General features: G+C 38.0%; 1 protein-coding gene across 2 annotated transcripts in view; it reads left to right on the top strand.

Moving 5' to 3' along the window:
• The first annotated feature begins 210 nt into the window (after positions 1-210).
• Positions 211-16,216, top strand: part of CLINT1 (clathrin interactor 1) — a 59,421-nt gene continuing 43,415 nt past the window's right edge. For both annotated transcript variants that reach the window (XM_068979695.1, XM_068979694.1), the window contains exon 1: positions 211-392. In XM_068979695.1, the coding sequence (XP_068835796.1) occupies positions 352-392 (41 nt within the window). In that variant the 5' untranslated portion in view covers positions 211-351. The remainder of the gene's footprint in view (positions 393-16,216) is intronic.

Raw genomic sequence — 16,216 nt, 5'->3', positions numbered from 1 at the left:
GGAAAATCCAGAGAGCTCTTTTACCGAAGAATCCTAACTTTAGCTTTCCTCTGAAACTCTTTCAGCCTAATTTGGCGCACAGAGAACTACAAGTCCCAGCGTGCCCCGTGCGCAGCGGGCGGAAAGTCAGGCACTTCCGCCCCACGCAGCGCCTCTGCCCCCGCGTCTCGACGTGTCACTGGCGGCGCCGCGGCTGTGGCAAGAGAAGGAGCTGACTGGGGGAGTTTGAGGCGGCGGGCGGCGGCGGCGACAGCGGCAGCGACCCCGGCCTGGATCTGCCCCGGCGCGGAAGTGTTCCGGGGTCCGTGGGGTACAGGAGAGGGAGGTGGAGGCCCGGCCCGGTCGGGCAAGATGTTGAACATGTGGAAGGTGCGGGAGCTGGTGGACAAAGCGTGAGTATCGGGGGGCAGTTGTGGCCGAGGCCCACGCGGGGGAGGGGCGGGGGGAAAGGGGAGCCGGTTCTGCGCTCCCGGCCGGCCGCGTCACGCCCCCCAGATGGGCCGGCCCTATCATGGCGGCGGGCGACTCTTCTCGGCCCGGGCCCGCGTCCCGATCCGCCAACCGAAGGGACCTTTTCTCTGTCGAAACATCTTAGTCCCCTTATCTCCTATCCAGGCCTTCCTCACCCTGCAGCTACCCCACCCCTCTAGGCGCGGACACTTTGATCAGGGGCGGGGGAGGGTTGTCTCGAGCTGGGTCACTGCCCTGGCCGGAGAACTGTCTTGGCCCCTGGCTTTTGGTCTTTGCCTCCTGGGCAGCAGTGAAAGCTTGAGGGTGGGGAAACTAATTTCAGTGGCTCCCTGTGCAGCGGTTGTGGAGACCTTAGGCCTGGTTGGGATGTGTCCTTTACCTTGCTGAGCTACTTTTAATTCCTAATGAGCCTGAGGTATTGTAGTGGGTGGTAGGTGTAACAAGTGGTCATTGTGGTCAGACTGAAGTTACTCAAGACTCTCTCCTTTGCTTTTCTAACACTAGTGAGAGTAGATCACCATGTAACTTACTGTGATTCCTTTCCTCTCTTTCCTTTTCCACTACATTTCATTTTTGGAGGGCCATTTGTTCCATTTGGTTTAGTTAACTAATCATTGAATTAACAAGAAATGGCTCCTAAAAAGGAAACAACCAAGGTTTATATCCTGTTGATCTGCTTGTAAGTACGGACAGGTAAAATGACTAATGCATAGCTGATACTCTTTAAGATTTAAGTGATCACTTTAGTATGTTACTACCCTAGGGAAACCTTAACATTTATATTGAGTGTATCATATAGATTAAAACAGTGGTTAAGTAAGTTCTGCTAGAACAGCAGGAAGTGAAGTTTAAGAATTTAACTAGTCCCCTTCTTTTCAGGTTTTAGTGATGATATAATAAGTAATGGCAAAAACAGTTTATTTGTGCCACTCATCCGATCTAAAATCAGGAAGTGAGGATGGCAAATTCTTGGCTTTCTTGACCTCCCAAAAAATAACTTATTGTAAACTGCTATGTATAAAATAAATTAGATCCAAGCATATAATGTACAGCACAGGAAATACAGCCACCATTTTATAATAACTATAAACAGTATAATCTGTTAAATTATCAAATTACTGTTTGTACACCTGAAACTAATAAATCAACTATACTTCAGTAAGAAAAAATTCAGTGGCTTGGATAATGCATCACATAGAATTTACAGTTTGACTCTATTTTCAAGTTTTCTGTGCTATCGAGAATGCAGTAGAGTGCCTAAGGAGCACAGATTTCTGAACCTGCAGAGCTGGGTTCAAACTCTGTAACCTTGGCAAATTACTTAACCTTGAAGTGTCCCAGTTTTCTCAGGTGAAATATGAAAATAGTGATGAATATTTACCTTAGAATGTTATGAGAATTAAGGGCGAAGAACTTAAATAGCGTATAAAGGCCATAATGCAGTAAGTTTAGATCAGTATGCTTTTGATAATTATAGCTCATGTTCTACATCAAGAGTAATATTAAAATTCGTTAAGAGAAAAGATCCATGTTTGAAAAGTGATTTGGTGGTTTTGCTTTGTCAACCATTTATTTGACCATTAAGTCCTTGGTCCTTTATTTTGGTTTTGTTTTGCTATTTATATATCCTTTGCTTTCCAAAGGTAAAAATAAAATCATGTTTTTTTTTTTTTTAATCCAAGTTTATTGGTTGTTCTTTAATATGTGGTGTAAAGGATACTAGCTTAAACAGTCTTTGAAGATCCAAAAATCTCTACAAAACTATTTCTTAACCAGAGGTCGGTGGAAGAAAAATCACTAAAAAAGCACCTTCTTACCTTAGGGGACTAAATTTGTGGTACTCAAAAATTTGAAGACAAGGTACACTTTTTCAGGAGACAAATCAAGGCAATATTCTTGCTCTTGTTCTTTTCATGTTGTTGTTCTCACCTTTGTTACTAAGTTTCAAGTACCTCATATTAAATTTGTCACGTAAATAGCTATCAAGTCAATCTAATGGAAGAGCTGCTGTTGAAAAATAACTTCAGTCTTCCTTTTTACTACCCAAATAAGAATGGAAACCTTGGGGATTTCCCTGGTGGTCCAGTGACAAAGACTTGGGGCTTCAGTGCAGGGGGCCCGGCTGGGTTCCATCCCTGGTCAGAGAACTAGATCCCACATGCAGCAACTAAGACTGCTGCTGCTAAGTTGCTTCAGTCATGTCCAACTCTGTGCAACCCCATAGACAGCAGCCCACCAGGCTCCTCTGTCCCTGGGATTCTCCAAGCAAGAATACTGGAGTGGGTTGCCGTTTCCTCCTCCAGAGCATGCATGCATGCTAAGTCTCTCCAGCCATGTCTAACTCTCTGCAGACCTATGGCCAGTAGTCCACCAGGCTCCTCTGTCCACAGGATTCTCTAGGCAAGCAACTAAGACTAGGTGCAGCCAGATAAGTATCTTAAAATTTTTTTAAAAGAATGGAAAATTAAACCAAGTTACTCAAGAACATGTAAGAATGTTGCCACCAAGGACTTTTTAAAAAACTTTCAGTGGTGTCTGACACATATTAGGATTAGAACATGAGGTTATTTTACTGATGAGTACTTAATTTTCATCTTTCACTGACAGAAAAGAAATAGTTCTTCCTCCCCAAAGACAAACATTTTACAAAACCAGTACCTGTGGCATTATGCCCATTTAGACTGTTCATCTTAAATTGCCATAATGGAAGTGAAACAGATCCATAGAACAGCTATTCAGATTATCAAGGGGATAAGGTGATGAGGAAACTTGCAAAAGAGGAAACAATAAAGTGATTAAGGACTGCTCTGAGAGCTGTGTTGAATAGAAATGAGGCTTTATATGATATAGCACTGGATCACTTTTCTCTTTCATGCATTGGAGAAGGAAATGGCAACCCACTCCAGTGTTCTTGCCTGGAGAATCTCAGGGACGGGGGAGCCTTGTGGGCTGCCGTCTATGGAGCTGCACAGAGTCGGACACGACTGAAGCGACTTAGCTGCAGCAGCAGAGGTTTGGGGAGACCTAGGTTCACATTCTGATACTGCTTTTTAAATTAGCCCTATGTATAATTTGAGGCAGAATCATATGACTCTCCAGAGCTTGGATTCCTTACCTTTAAAATGATGGGATTGTGTTAGAATGACTTTTTCCAACCTTGTTGGCATTTTGGAGATATGAATTTCTGTCAGGGGAAAAATGGAGCAAGTATTTCATAACAGCAGATAAATTTTAGAAAATCATTATCCACCAGAGACAGTTTCAGCTGAAAAGACATTTTTTTTATGTGACAATCAATAAATGTTATATTTAATTGCTTTATGCAATAAATAAGTGCAATCCATGACTCTGGAAAATTAGGACTTTTATTTAGTATGTATCCCTACCCAATGAGGTTTACTTCAGAAGGAAAAATGTGCTCTTGTGTCCTCTGAAGTTACTGTTAGATCCAGTATGATGGCAGTTCTTAAGTATAATGATATATTTTAAATATTGACTTTTGAGAATTTGAAAACTTTCACAGAGGGTTAGGGAGATACTTTCCACAAGTTTTGAACCTGCTCGTGGTATTAAATGCCTCTGTTTTGCAGGACATTGTGGAACTGAGGAAAAGCAGATAAAAACAAAAGCTCACCAGAGCTTGGAGTGCCAGTTTCCTCCCACTTGTACTCAAGTTGCATTAAAGGGAGCTGTGGCAGGAAAGGATAAGTGGCACCACTCCCACCAACTGGGACTAGCTTGACCACTGTCATCCTTTGACCTGCCTCCCTTCATGTGATGCTGAAATAAAATTGAGCACTTTTATTTTTTGTTATCCCATTTTTGGTATAAACTGAAAGTTGCTGCAGTTCTGTTGTCTTCTTCAAATTTTGGAAATGCAGTGAAGATAACCTGGTAGTGGAGAATCAAACCGCTTACTACTGCTTCCTGTTCAAGGCCAACCAACCCTTCTCTTTCATGCAGGGAGTAATATTAATGGTAAATCTATTTCATCAGTGGCCCTTATTCTCTTTAAGATAGTGATTCAAACAGTGCTAGCAATTGCTATAGATTGTCCATTTTAAGTTATTCTGTTAAGCATAACTTGCAATTTTTCCCCTTTAAGATGATTTTTGTTGGTGTATTTGCATGTTTTTAGTTTCTAAATGTTTGCATAACATAATAGAATTGTGTAAATTGCTATTCTAATCTAGCTGACCCCAGAAGGAGAACCCTTTGCATTTAATAGAAAATATTTCATTCAGTTATTTCAACAGATAATACATTTATTATTTATTGGAATAGTACTGTATTTTCTGGACTTGAAAAATACAATACTTGTCTTAAAAAAATTTGCCACTACAGATATGCTACAACTTGAACTTATCATTGGTTTTCCCTTTCAGTCCTCATATGTATTCCCCCTAACTTCCCTATCTTACCAGTAAATCTCTGTTCAGTTTGCTTCTTAGAATTTGAAAATAAAGGTGACTTTCAGCTTTCTAGTCTCTCCATATCAACTTTTCTTTAAACCAATTGTTATTGCTGAAACAGTAAATTCATTATCCTTTCTTCCTCTCTTCTAGTAACTGGACACAAGTAAATACTAAGAATTTAATTCCTAAGAAAGAGGAGTTTTATCTTGCGACCATATCTTAGGAGTGATTTTTCTGTAGTTTAAATTAGTCTAGTTAGTACTGTTGCCAAGGTGCTTCTTAAAAGCTCTTAGCTGCGTCTTATGTTTTCCTGTGCCCTAGTGTTTTCAAGTAGTTTTTTGTCTGTTTACTGATACATCCACTAAACGTATTTGGCTTTTTAAATTTTAAGTACCTCTAACTAATACTCCTAGGTTTTCCAGTATGGCTCCATAGTTGAACCTTTTTCTGTGCTCTTCTGTTATTTTCTTCCTATTTCCAGTGTTTAATATTTCCTTTAAGAAAAAAGAAAGAGTATAGGCAACTTAAGTAACTTCTTTTAATCGTGAAGAAATTTTATGTTTCATATTTAGATCTAATTGGAATTTAATTTTGGGCTTTTATTTTGGAAAACTTTAAATATATCCAAAAATGGAGGTAGTGAATCCCTGCTTACACAGACCTAGCTTCAAAGTTTGGCTAGTCTTGCTTTATCTGTGTCTCTGCCTACAATCCCCACTCCATGTTATTTTGAAGCAGATTCAAGACAATGTATCATTTCATTTGTATCAATCTCAAAAAGGTAGAGTCATCTTTTTTTTATTATAACCATAATATCATTATCATGCCTTTTAAAAAAGATGATTACTTTATATTGAATGTCCAGTCATCATTCCTTTCTCATTTACCTCATGATTCTTCTTTGATGTTTCTGAGTTGGTGGGTGTACCTCTTGATTCTCTTTTTGTCTAAGTTCAATCCTGGTCTTTTTTTTCACTCATACTGTTCATTTGTTGAAGAAATTAAGTCTTTTGTACTTTCTTCAGTTTGGATTTTGTTAGTTGGTTCCCATAAGGTTGTTTGTTTCTCTAACATCTATATGTCCTGCAATTTGGTAATTGTATCTACTCACTTGATAAATTCAAATTCCAGTTTTGGGGACAACAGGACTACTTCATAGAGTCAAAGTACATTTGTAGTACTTTTAATAAGTCTTATGTATAAAGATTTTTAGTCTTAGCTGACATTACCTAACATTCTGGGACAGTATACTTAACTGTTTATTTTTTTTTAAGGTGTCACTTCTTATGACCTTTCATTGTTAAGTCTAATTATGTATGCTAGTCCCTGTATATATTTTTATATTGCTTTTCTGGCTATATGCACTGTCTTATACTTAGGTACTTCCATCTGGTGTTGAGTGAATCTGGGAAGAAGTTTGTGATTCAGAGATCAGAACTGGATTGAAATCCTAGGTCCATCACTAAGAAATAGTGATCCTGGGGATTGGGACAATATCTCCAAACTTTCCCATCTATAAAATAGGATGGTATTTTGTTTTACAGAGTTCTTGTGAGGATTAAATTTGAAACACTTAGCATAGTGCTTGACATAAAATAAACTCTTGAAATGCTACTTTTATTATGCAAAGCACAAAATAATTTATAACAATTTATAACCTGTAGAAAAAAATCAAAAGATACAGTGTTTGAAGGAATAAAGAAAATGTCAAACTAAATTATTTACAAGTGTGTAAGAACTGTGTCTTAATCCATAAATCATTATTTTCAATGTGTATTCACCTAAATAGACACAGTAAGCAACCCATAGAACTCATAAAAATATCTCTGTTATGTATGCCTTGTGTTGTGTTTAGCAAATCACAAATGCCTTTAATATTGTAAAGCGTATTACAGAAACTTTTGAAAAACACGTTGAGGAATAAAGTCTTTGGAAAGACATATTGCAGTTTCAATCTGCTCAGTTTTTTTCAGCTTGTTTTGTATTTCTCAAGGTTTTAAAGATGCTACTAATATAAAATATTTCTTCTAAAATATATAAAGACTTATGAAGGCAAATAGAAGTGGACAATCTATCCTTAAAGAAACTGAACAGGATCAAGAAAAGTAACTCTAAAATGTGATACCCAATTCATAGTCTCTGATAGTAGATGAGCAGTATATGCAAGAAAGGGAGCTTCCCAGGTGGCTCAGTGGATAAGGAACCTGCCTGCCAATGCAGGAGATGCAGAAAGCATGGGATCAATCCCTGGGTCAGGAAGATCCCCTGGAGAAGGAAATGGCAACCCACTCCGGTATTCTTTCCTGGGAAATCCCAGGGACAGAGGAGCCTGGTGGGCTGCAGTCCCCATGGGGTTGTGAAGAGTCAGACACAACTGAGTGAGCACACATGTACAAGGAAAGCACGTTACAGTGTGCTTTCCAGTTTTTCGCTACACTGTCCCAAGTTGGTAAGAAATCATTTTGGCTTCATTTTGGCTTACCAGAGTCCATTAGCCAGAAAATTAAATATAGGTAAAGTAACATAATGCATTCCTACACTGGAACAAGTTGATAGCTCCTCATGACTGTGCATAGATCTAGCTAATGAATTATTAAATATGAATAATTTTGTTAATATGCAACAATAGCCAGGCGTGTTTTGTACTTAAGATTAAGTCCAGTTAGCCCTGTTTTGGAGTGTCTTCTTTTGACATAGGAATTTTGCTTAGTTTATAAATTCTCAGGAGAGTAAGTTTCAATCCCTGGGTTGGGAAGATCCCCTGGAGAAGGAAATGGCAACCCACTCCAGTATTCTTTACCTGGAAAATTCCATGGACAGAGGAGCCTGGCTGGCTATAGTCCATGGAGTCTCAAAGAGTTAGATACAACTGATCATACATGCACACACCTGGAGAGTAAGTTACCAGTTCAGTTCAGTTCAGTCGCTCAGTCGTGTCCGACTCTTTGCTACCCCATGAATCGCAGCACACCAGGCCTCCCTGTCCATCACCAACTCTCGGAGTTCACTCAAACTCACATCCATCGAGTCGGTGATGCCATCCAACCATCTCATCCTCCGTCGTTCCCTTCTCCTCCTGCCCCCAATCCCTCCCAGCATCAGAGTCTTTTCCAGTGAGTCAACTCTTTGCATGAGGTGGCCAAAGTACTGGAGTTTCAGCTTTAGTAAGTTATACATAATTCTAATTATGAATACTTTTTTATAGTGAAAGTCACTCAGTCGTGTCCAACTCTTTGCAATCCCATGGACTATAGAGTCCATGAAATTCTGCAAGCCAGAATACTGGAGTGGGTCGCCTTTCCCTTCGCCAGGGGATCTTCCCATCCCAGGGATCAAACCCAGGCCTCCTGCATTGCAGGCAGATTCTTTACCAGCTGAGCCACAAGGGAAGCCCAACATTTTATAACTTCCACACAGACTTCCACACATCAGGTAAAATTTTTCACTCAAAAAAAAAAAATTCTTATCTAGATACTGGTGACACACCCCACCCTGGCCCCACTTTTGTTTTTCTCTTTGGCTGTACCATCGTGGCTTGTGGGATCTTAGTTTTCCCACCAGGCCTTGAATCAGACCCTCTCAGTGAAAACGTGGAGTCCTAACCACTAGCCCACCAAGGAATTCCCTTAGATAGCCTTTATTTTTGTTAGAGAAAGAAGATATACATTGAAAATTCAATTTGTTTTTCTTGCTATTTGTTTTCATACAGTATTAGCAATCATTAAAGAACATTCATCACTTGTAGTTTTTAAAAGTGACTTAAGTATGATTAAAACTTTTTGTTAACAGTTAAACCATAATGGTATGATATGTTTGGTTTATAGTTATAAGTTTGGTATTGAATGGGTTTCTGAAGTGTGGCCCATTTCTCATGAAGCCAGATAAAAATTGTAATCCTGTAATCTGCACATAGCAACAAGGGTGATTCTTTAAAACTGTTTAAGTCACATCGGTTCAGAACTCTCCAGCCACTTTTTATTTTGCTGCTTACCAGCCTCTACTTGGTCTAGCTCTGCGGCTCCCTCTGACCTCATGTACCACCACTCTCCCACATTCACTGTTCTGTGCCAGTCTAATAAGATGCCTGCATTCACAGAAGCTGCTCTGCTATTATTTTAGCACAAGCCACTTCTGCTACTTTTATTTACATCTGTCCATCTGCTGCCTCTGGGATGTAAGCCTCTTGAGGGCAAGTCCAGATACTTCTAATAAATCATTATTGAGTATTTGCCATGTGCCAGTAACAATAGTGACAGCATTATTATTAGTATTAGTTTGTGGTTGAGAAAATTGGCCACAGATAAGTCCAGAAACTTGCCTGAAATAACACATCTAGAAAATAGAGTCTAGATTTAAATCTAGTGTGAGCTTTTAGAACGTATATTTCACAGTTTTTGCTAACTTGTACAAGACATTACTGTAATAAAGGTGAATTACTGGTTTTACTTAAAGCAGTTAAAAATTACTTGGAAGAAGTTTATATGCTTCTGAATCAAATTCAATAAGCATTTTATTCTTTTTTTCCCTATGGGTACTGATCATAAAAGAAAATTTTTCTAGACTCTGAATATTGTCTATAAGTAGGATGCCCTTCAATGGTCGAGAAGCAAACAGTTGTTTTGTCAGTGGAAAAGGAAATCTTAGCTATTATAATGAACTTACTTATTATAATTAATCCTAAAAAAAAGTTCATGACAGTCATAAGCTGTATCATAGGTTCAAAATTACCCTGTAATCAGCTTCCACAGCTTTAATAAACTTCCCTCAATTCTTTGATCTTTATATTATGTCAGTTAGCTGTGCCTGTAGTGCTGTGTTGTATTAATCCCTGATATATGTCCAGAGTTTCCCAACTTTACTCAGCTTAAATTGGGTAATTTGAAAATAATTTTCCTTAGTTCAGTATGTGTCTATCCAAGGAGGATGGCATAGGTTGTAAACATCTAAATGGTATACAATAGCTGAAAGTACATTGCTGGTATTCTTACTAATCTTATAGGGATCCTTCAGTGAGTGAAGTGGATAGCACTGGATAGCACTGTAAACTGAGTGACAGACCTTACGGTTCCAGGGCAGCTTATGGTTCTGTTAAGTGGATGCACATGAAAAAGACAGAATAATATAAGATGCTATGATAGCCAAATTTGTGGTATAGATAAATACTGTAGAAATTCAGGGAATGGAAAGAACAATTAAGACTGAGCAAAAGCTTAATGAAATAGATAAATCCTGGGATTTCAAAAATGCGTATCTGCCGAAAGGACAATAAGGCCGAAAAAGGTATTAAACATGGAATGAAACATCTGAAACACAGGTCAAATGATGTGGTCGCTAATAAGAACCTACTGCTGAATGGTTCCAAGCAGAGGATGACATCAGTGATACTGTTTCAGAAGCTGTTCTGTTTCAAAAGGAAGTTCCCCTTCTATCCCCAGATAATCCAGATTAAATAAAGTACTGGTGTTTGATGGTGTGTGTTTGTTTGAGACTTTGAGGGGAGATAAATTATATAGGTTTCAGAATTTTAGTAGTAACGTTCTGGGAACAGTTTCTTTAATGTCAGAAAAGTTGAGTCTAGTTTTTGGGATTCAAATGTCATTTGAGTAAATCTAAGTTTAATCATGGATGAAAGTGGGAGAAAATATTGCTGACTTAATTTAAAAATTTTAAGTAACACTTAAAATTTAAAAATAACAAGTATTAGAGTTCACTTACGGGTAGTTCTATAAACTCAAACTATCACTGCTGAGGTGCAGGATTTCTCATTATTCTATTGATAGGATTTTTTATATTCTTTTAGTTAGTGTTTAATATTTGGGAGTACATCTGAACTTAATCACATAGAAGTGGAAATACCTATAAGTGATGTGGCCAGACTGTACAGTGTCAAGCATTTGTGTCTACAAAGGTGTAATTTTCATATATTGTCCCAGTGTAGGATCTTTCATCATTTTCTCCTCTTAGAAGGGTTTTATGCTTTTCCTTAAAGTTTAACTAATTTTGGTACTTTCTTTTACATTATTTTCCTGAAGGAGTCTGATAATACAGTTAATAATTGTTGTTGTTTAGTCACTAAGTCGTGTCTTGACTCTTTTGTGACCCCATGGACTGTATGTAACCCACCAGGCTCCTTCGTCCATGGGATTTCCCAGGCAAGAATACTGGAGTGGGTTGCCATTTTCTTCTCCAGGGGATCTGAAGAAGGGATTGAACCTGCATCCTCTGCACTGGCAGGTGGATTCTTTACCACTGAATCACCAGGGAAACCCAATACAGTTAATAAAATTATGTTAATAGGATATTTTAAATAGGTTGCCACATATTTTAAAAGATGATTTGTTATGAGTATGCCCAAGCTGAGCTAGCTTCTTTGAGTTTTAATTTTGTTTTTAAATGAGGGGTGGAAGGAGTAATTTGAGGGAAGACATAAGTCAAGAGACTTTGTACATTTCTTTATAGAATGGGGATAAGATCTACTACCTTCTAGGACTGTTAGAATTAAATGAAATAATACATTATAAAAAGGTTTACCATTGTGTTATCAATAAATTCTGGTTCTTTGGTCTTGTTTAGTCATAAGGTAACCTTAAAAAGCTGTAACCTAAAATTAAGATAAAGGTGAACAAAAACTCACTCCTTAGATTAGTTCCAAAGAGTAGGAATTTAAAAGTTGGCAAAACTTTTTAATAAACTATAAACCCCTTTAACAAAATCTTTACTATTAATTTTAGTAGCTATTTTATTGTACCTGTAAAAACTAGAATTGGGATGTATAATGCTAATAATTCTTACGCTATATCCATTTTTTAATACCCTGGGATGTTTGATTTGTTTCTGGGACCAGTTTAACATACACATCTCTTGATAAAGATAAACATCACACTGTCCTTTCTTTTTTGAGAAGAAATTGATTTACTAAATAACCTATTTAAGTGACCTTAAGCAGTTGTCAGCCATAGGAAAGATAGTTTCACAAGTAAACTTATACACAAAACAATGCAAGTCTGAAGCTGCTTTAAGTACAGAATAGGACTGTTTCTGGTTTTTGAATAGGAATAATATTCCTGTACTTAAAAAAAAATATGGACCTCAGGAGCATATGCTTTCAAAATTTATTAGAAATGGCATTTTAGAAACTTGTGCTTGCATTGATAATGTGTGTCATAACATATATAGTTGAGTTTATAATGACTGGTATTTCCAGAACAATTTTCAAACAAATGTTTTATGCTGAATATTTCACTAAAAGTTATTCTGGCAAGTGGGAATCTGTGCTCTAGTTATTCAAAGTCATAAATAGAATATTACTGTTGTATCTAAATGTAACATTTTACTAGCTTTTATTAACTTTTGTCATTAAAAATAATAATAGATTACTATTTTTCATGAACACTTTGTAACTAGAATAATCCTATAGAGTCATTGAGGTTGACTGGCCTATTAGTTGCTTGAAATGTTTAACCTTTAGGATTTTTTACTCATATGAATAAGATTGCTTGACATGTTAACCTGATTTGAGACAAGGGGTGTGATGGTTGATGTACCAAAAAAATAAGATTTGCATATATAATATTACTAGTTATTCCTTTTTACTGTAATTTAATTATAAAATGACATTAATTATAAAAAACCAGGTGAGCCTAAATATCATGTTATAACTATAAACTTCCTTTACATTAAAGTTGATGCATTCTGTATCTAAAAGCATAACATAAAATGTTCACTCTATTAAAACTCTTTAAGGCTTTAATGGAGGAATGATTATATTTGTCATGCTGTTTTATTTTTCTGAGCACTTTCTAACATTCTGGCACAAGCTGTTTCAAGCTTATCCTGTATTTTCACTACTTCAGCCCTGGAGTTGGCAATTTCTGCAAGGATCCCTGGTTTTGGTTGTATTTAGTAGTGGGACACATTTTTAAAGGAAATGTATGGTGGACTAGAGAGATTCTTCTGTCACAGTTAAGATGTTGCTAGAATTTCCTATGTGTAGGAACACCTACAGTAAAAGAGTTGGCACATGGGATAAAGACCTCTTTGGAAGTACAGTGGTGGTATTTTTCTTTTGAATAATTAAGGTTTTACATTTTTGTTTCATATTTTTAAACCTTAAGATAATTAAGATTTGTGAAGGGTGCTACATTGCCATTCTCTCCCCAACAATGTAATTTACTTTCTGTAAATCACTTAAGTATGAAAGACAAATAGCAAAGCATTTTCTGTACAAGTATATATATTGTAGATAATGTGATTATGTCAATAAAATGCCCTCTAGAATGTACTTTTCCTAATGGTATTTCATGTTACAACCTGTAATTCACATACTAAATTCCTGTTTGGCTTTTGAATTGTTTATACTAGCAGCTGATTACTGAGTAATTTAAGTCTCACTTAATTATGGCAGTACTGTTCTAATTAGAGTGCTGAATGTTGGCGCTTTATTTAGCAAGCAAATATAAAATACTTGTTTGTGACATTTGTGGAAATAAGTATTGAAGAATAATTTTCTGTAGATAATCTTAGGATATCTATCTTAAGTGTAGATATAATGCCTACTTTACTCCAAACCAAATAGATAACTCATTTGGAATATGAAATCCTTTTGACCTAAATTGGAAAGAACTGGTCCATATGTTGAGAATCTCATTTTCTGAATAATTAACAAATTAACTATATATGTATAAATGTAAAAAGCAGCAAGATTATATAATATTAAATAATTAAAACAAATACAAGTAATATGAACATTAAGAGTTAAAAGAACTTGAGAAATTTGCTGGAGATATAGCCCTGGTGTTGGAATTTAACATAGGTAATCTGCCTTTGGCTGTGTTGAGATATATAAGGAATAAGCGGAAAACAATAACAATATTTAATTAACATTCCTTTTAGACTGATAAGGTTCTTTTTTTTTTTGCTGAAGATCCATCATTTTATTTTCAGAAAGACATAGCCAGAGGGGACAAGGGGGCAGAGATACAGAGGCATTCTGGCAACACAAGAGAAACAATCCTAGAATGATAACATTTTTAAGATGAGTTTTTTAGAATAAATGGTGATAATCTTTTCATGAATGAGTTATATATTCTTAATACTTATAGCTGTGAAAAGAAGAGAGGCGAAAAGCAAAGGAGAAAAGGAAAGATATAAGCATCTGAATGCAGAGTTCCAAAGAACAGCAAGAAGAGATAAGAGAGCTTTCTTCAGCTATCAATGTGAAGAAATAGAGGAAAACAACAGAATGGGAAAGGCTAGCGATCTCCTCAAGAAAATTAGAGATACCAAGGGAACATTTCCTGCAAAGATGGGCTTGATAAAGGACAGAAATGGTATGGACCTAACAGAAGCAGAAGATATTAAGAAGAGGTGGCAGGAATACACAGAAGAACTGTACAAAAAAGATTGTCATGACCCAGATAATCATGATGGTGTGATCACTCATCTAGAGCCAGACATCTTGGAATGTGAAGTCAAGGGGGCCTTAGAAAGCATCACTATGAACAAAGCTAGTGGAGGTGATGGAATTCCAGTGGAGTTGTTTCAAATCCTGAAAGATGATGCTGTGAAAGTGCTGCACTCAATATGCCAGCAAATTTGGAAAACTCAGCAGTGGCCACAGGACTGGAAAAGGTCAGTTTTCATTCCAATTCCAAAAAAAGGCAATTCCAAAGAATGCTCAAACTACCGCACAATGGCACTCATCTCACATGCTAGTAAAGTAATGCTCAAAATTCTCCAAGCCAGGCTTCAGCAATACGTGAACCTTGAACTCCCTGATGTTCAAGCTGGTTTTAGAAAAGGCAGAGGAACGAGAGATCAAATTGCCAACATCTGCTGGATCATCAAAAAAGCTAGAGAGTTCCAGAAAAACATCTACTTCTGCTTTATTGACTATGCCAAAGCCTTTGACTGTGTGAATCACAATAAACTGTGGAAAATTCTGAAAGAGATGGGAATACCAGACCACCTAACCTGCCTCTTGAGAAATCTGTATGCAGGTCAGGAAGCAACAGTTAGAACCGGACATGGAACAACAGACTGGTTCCAAATAGGAAAAGAAGTACATCAAGGCTGTATATTGTCACCCTGCTTATTTAAATTATATGCAGAGTACTTCATGAGAAACGCTGGACTGGAAGAAACACAAGCTGGAATCAAGATTGCCGGGAGAAATCTCAATAACCTCAGATATGCAGATGACGCCACCCTTATGGCAGAAAGTGAAGAGGAACTAAAAAGCCTCTTGATGAAAGTGAAAGAGGGGGGCGAAAAAGTTGGCTTAAAGCTCAGCATTCACAAAACGAAGATCATGGCATCCGGTCCCATCACTTCATGGGAAATACATGGGGAAACAGTAGAAACAGTGTCCTACTTTATTTTTTGGGGCTCCAAAATCACTGCAGATGGTGACTGCAGCCATGAAATTGAGACGCTTACTCCTTGGAAGAAAAGTTATGACCAATCTAGATAGTATATTCAAAAGCAGAGACGTTACTTTGCCAACTAAGGTCCGTCTAGTCAAGGCTATGGTTTTTCCTGTGGTCATGTATGGATGTGAGAGTTGGACTGTGAAGAAAGCTGAGCACCGAAGAATTGATGCTTTTGAACTGTGGTGTTGGAGAAGACTCTTGAGAGTCCCTTGGACTGCAAGGAGATCCAACCAGTCCATTCTGAGGGAGATCAACCCTGGGATTTCTTTGGAAGGACTGATGCTAAAGCTGAAGCTCCAGTACTTTGGCCACCTCATGTGAAGAGTTGACTCATTGGAAAAGACTCTGATGCTGGGAGGGATTGGGGGCAGGAGGAGAAGGCGACGACAGAGGATGAGATGGCTGGATGGCATCACTGACTTGATGGACGTGAGTCTGAGTGAACTCTGGGAGACGGTGATGGACAGGGAGGCCTGGCGTGCTGCGATTCATGGGGTTGCAAAGAGTCGGACATGACTGAGCGACTGAACTGAACCGAACCGAATACTTAGATAATCTGTTAATAAAGAAAACTCAAATTATAGGTCTGCTTCTCATGTCAGATTACTCATATGACAAGGAGAATGAAGTACACTAAAGGTTGCAGGGAAGCTGCAGGATATCCTGGCTTATTCACCTACAAGGGCTTCCCAGGCACCGCTAGTGGTGAAGAACCTGCCTGCCAATGCAGGAGACTTACGAGATGCAGGTTCAATCCCTAAGTGGGGAAGATCCCTTGGAGGAGGGTATGGCAACCCGCTCCAGTATTCTTGCCTGGAGAATCCCATGGACAGAGGAGCCTGGTGGGCTACAGTCAGTAGGGTTGCACAGAGTCAGACACGACTGAAGTGACTTAGCGTG

This window comes from Capricornis sumatraensis, chromosome 9 (assembly GCF_032405125.1).
Source record: "Capricornis sumatraensis isolate serow.1 chromosome 9, serow.2, whole genome shotgun sequence".
Taxonomy (NCBI): Eukaryota; Metazoa; Chordata; class Mammalia; order Artiodactyla; family Bovidae; genus Capricornis; species Capricornis sumatraensis.
This window is presented reverse-complemented; position numbering and strand designations above follow the sequence as displayed.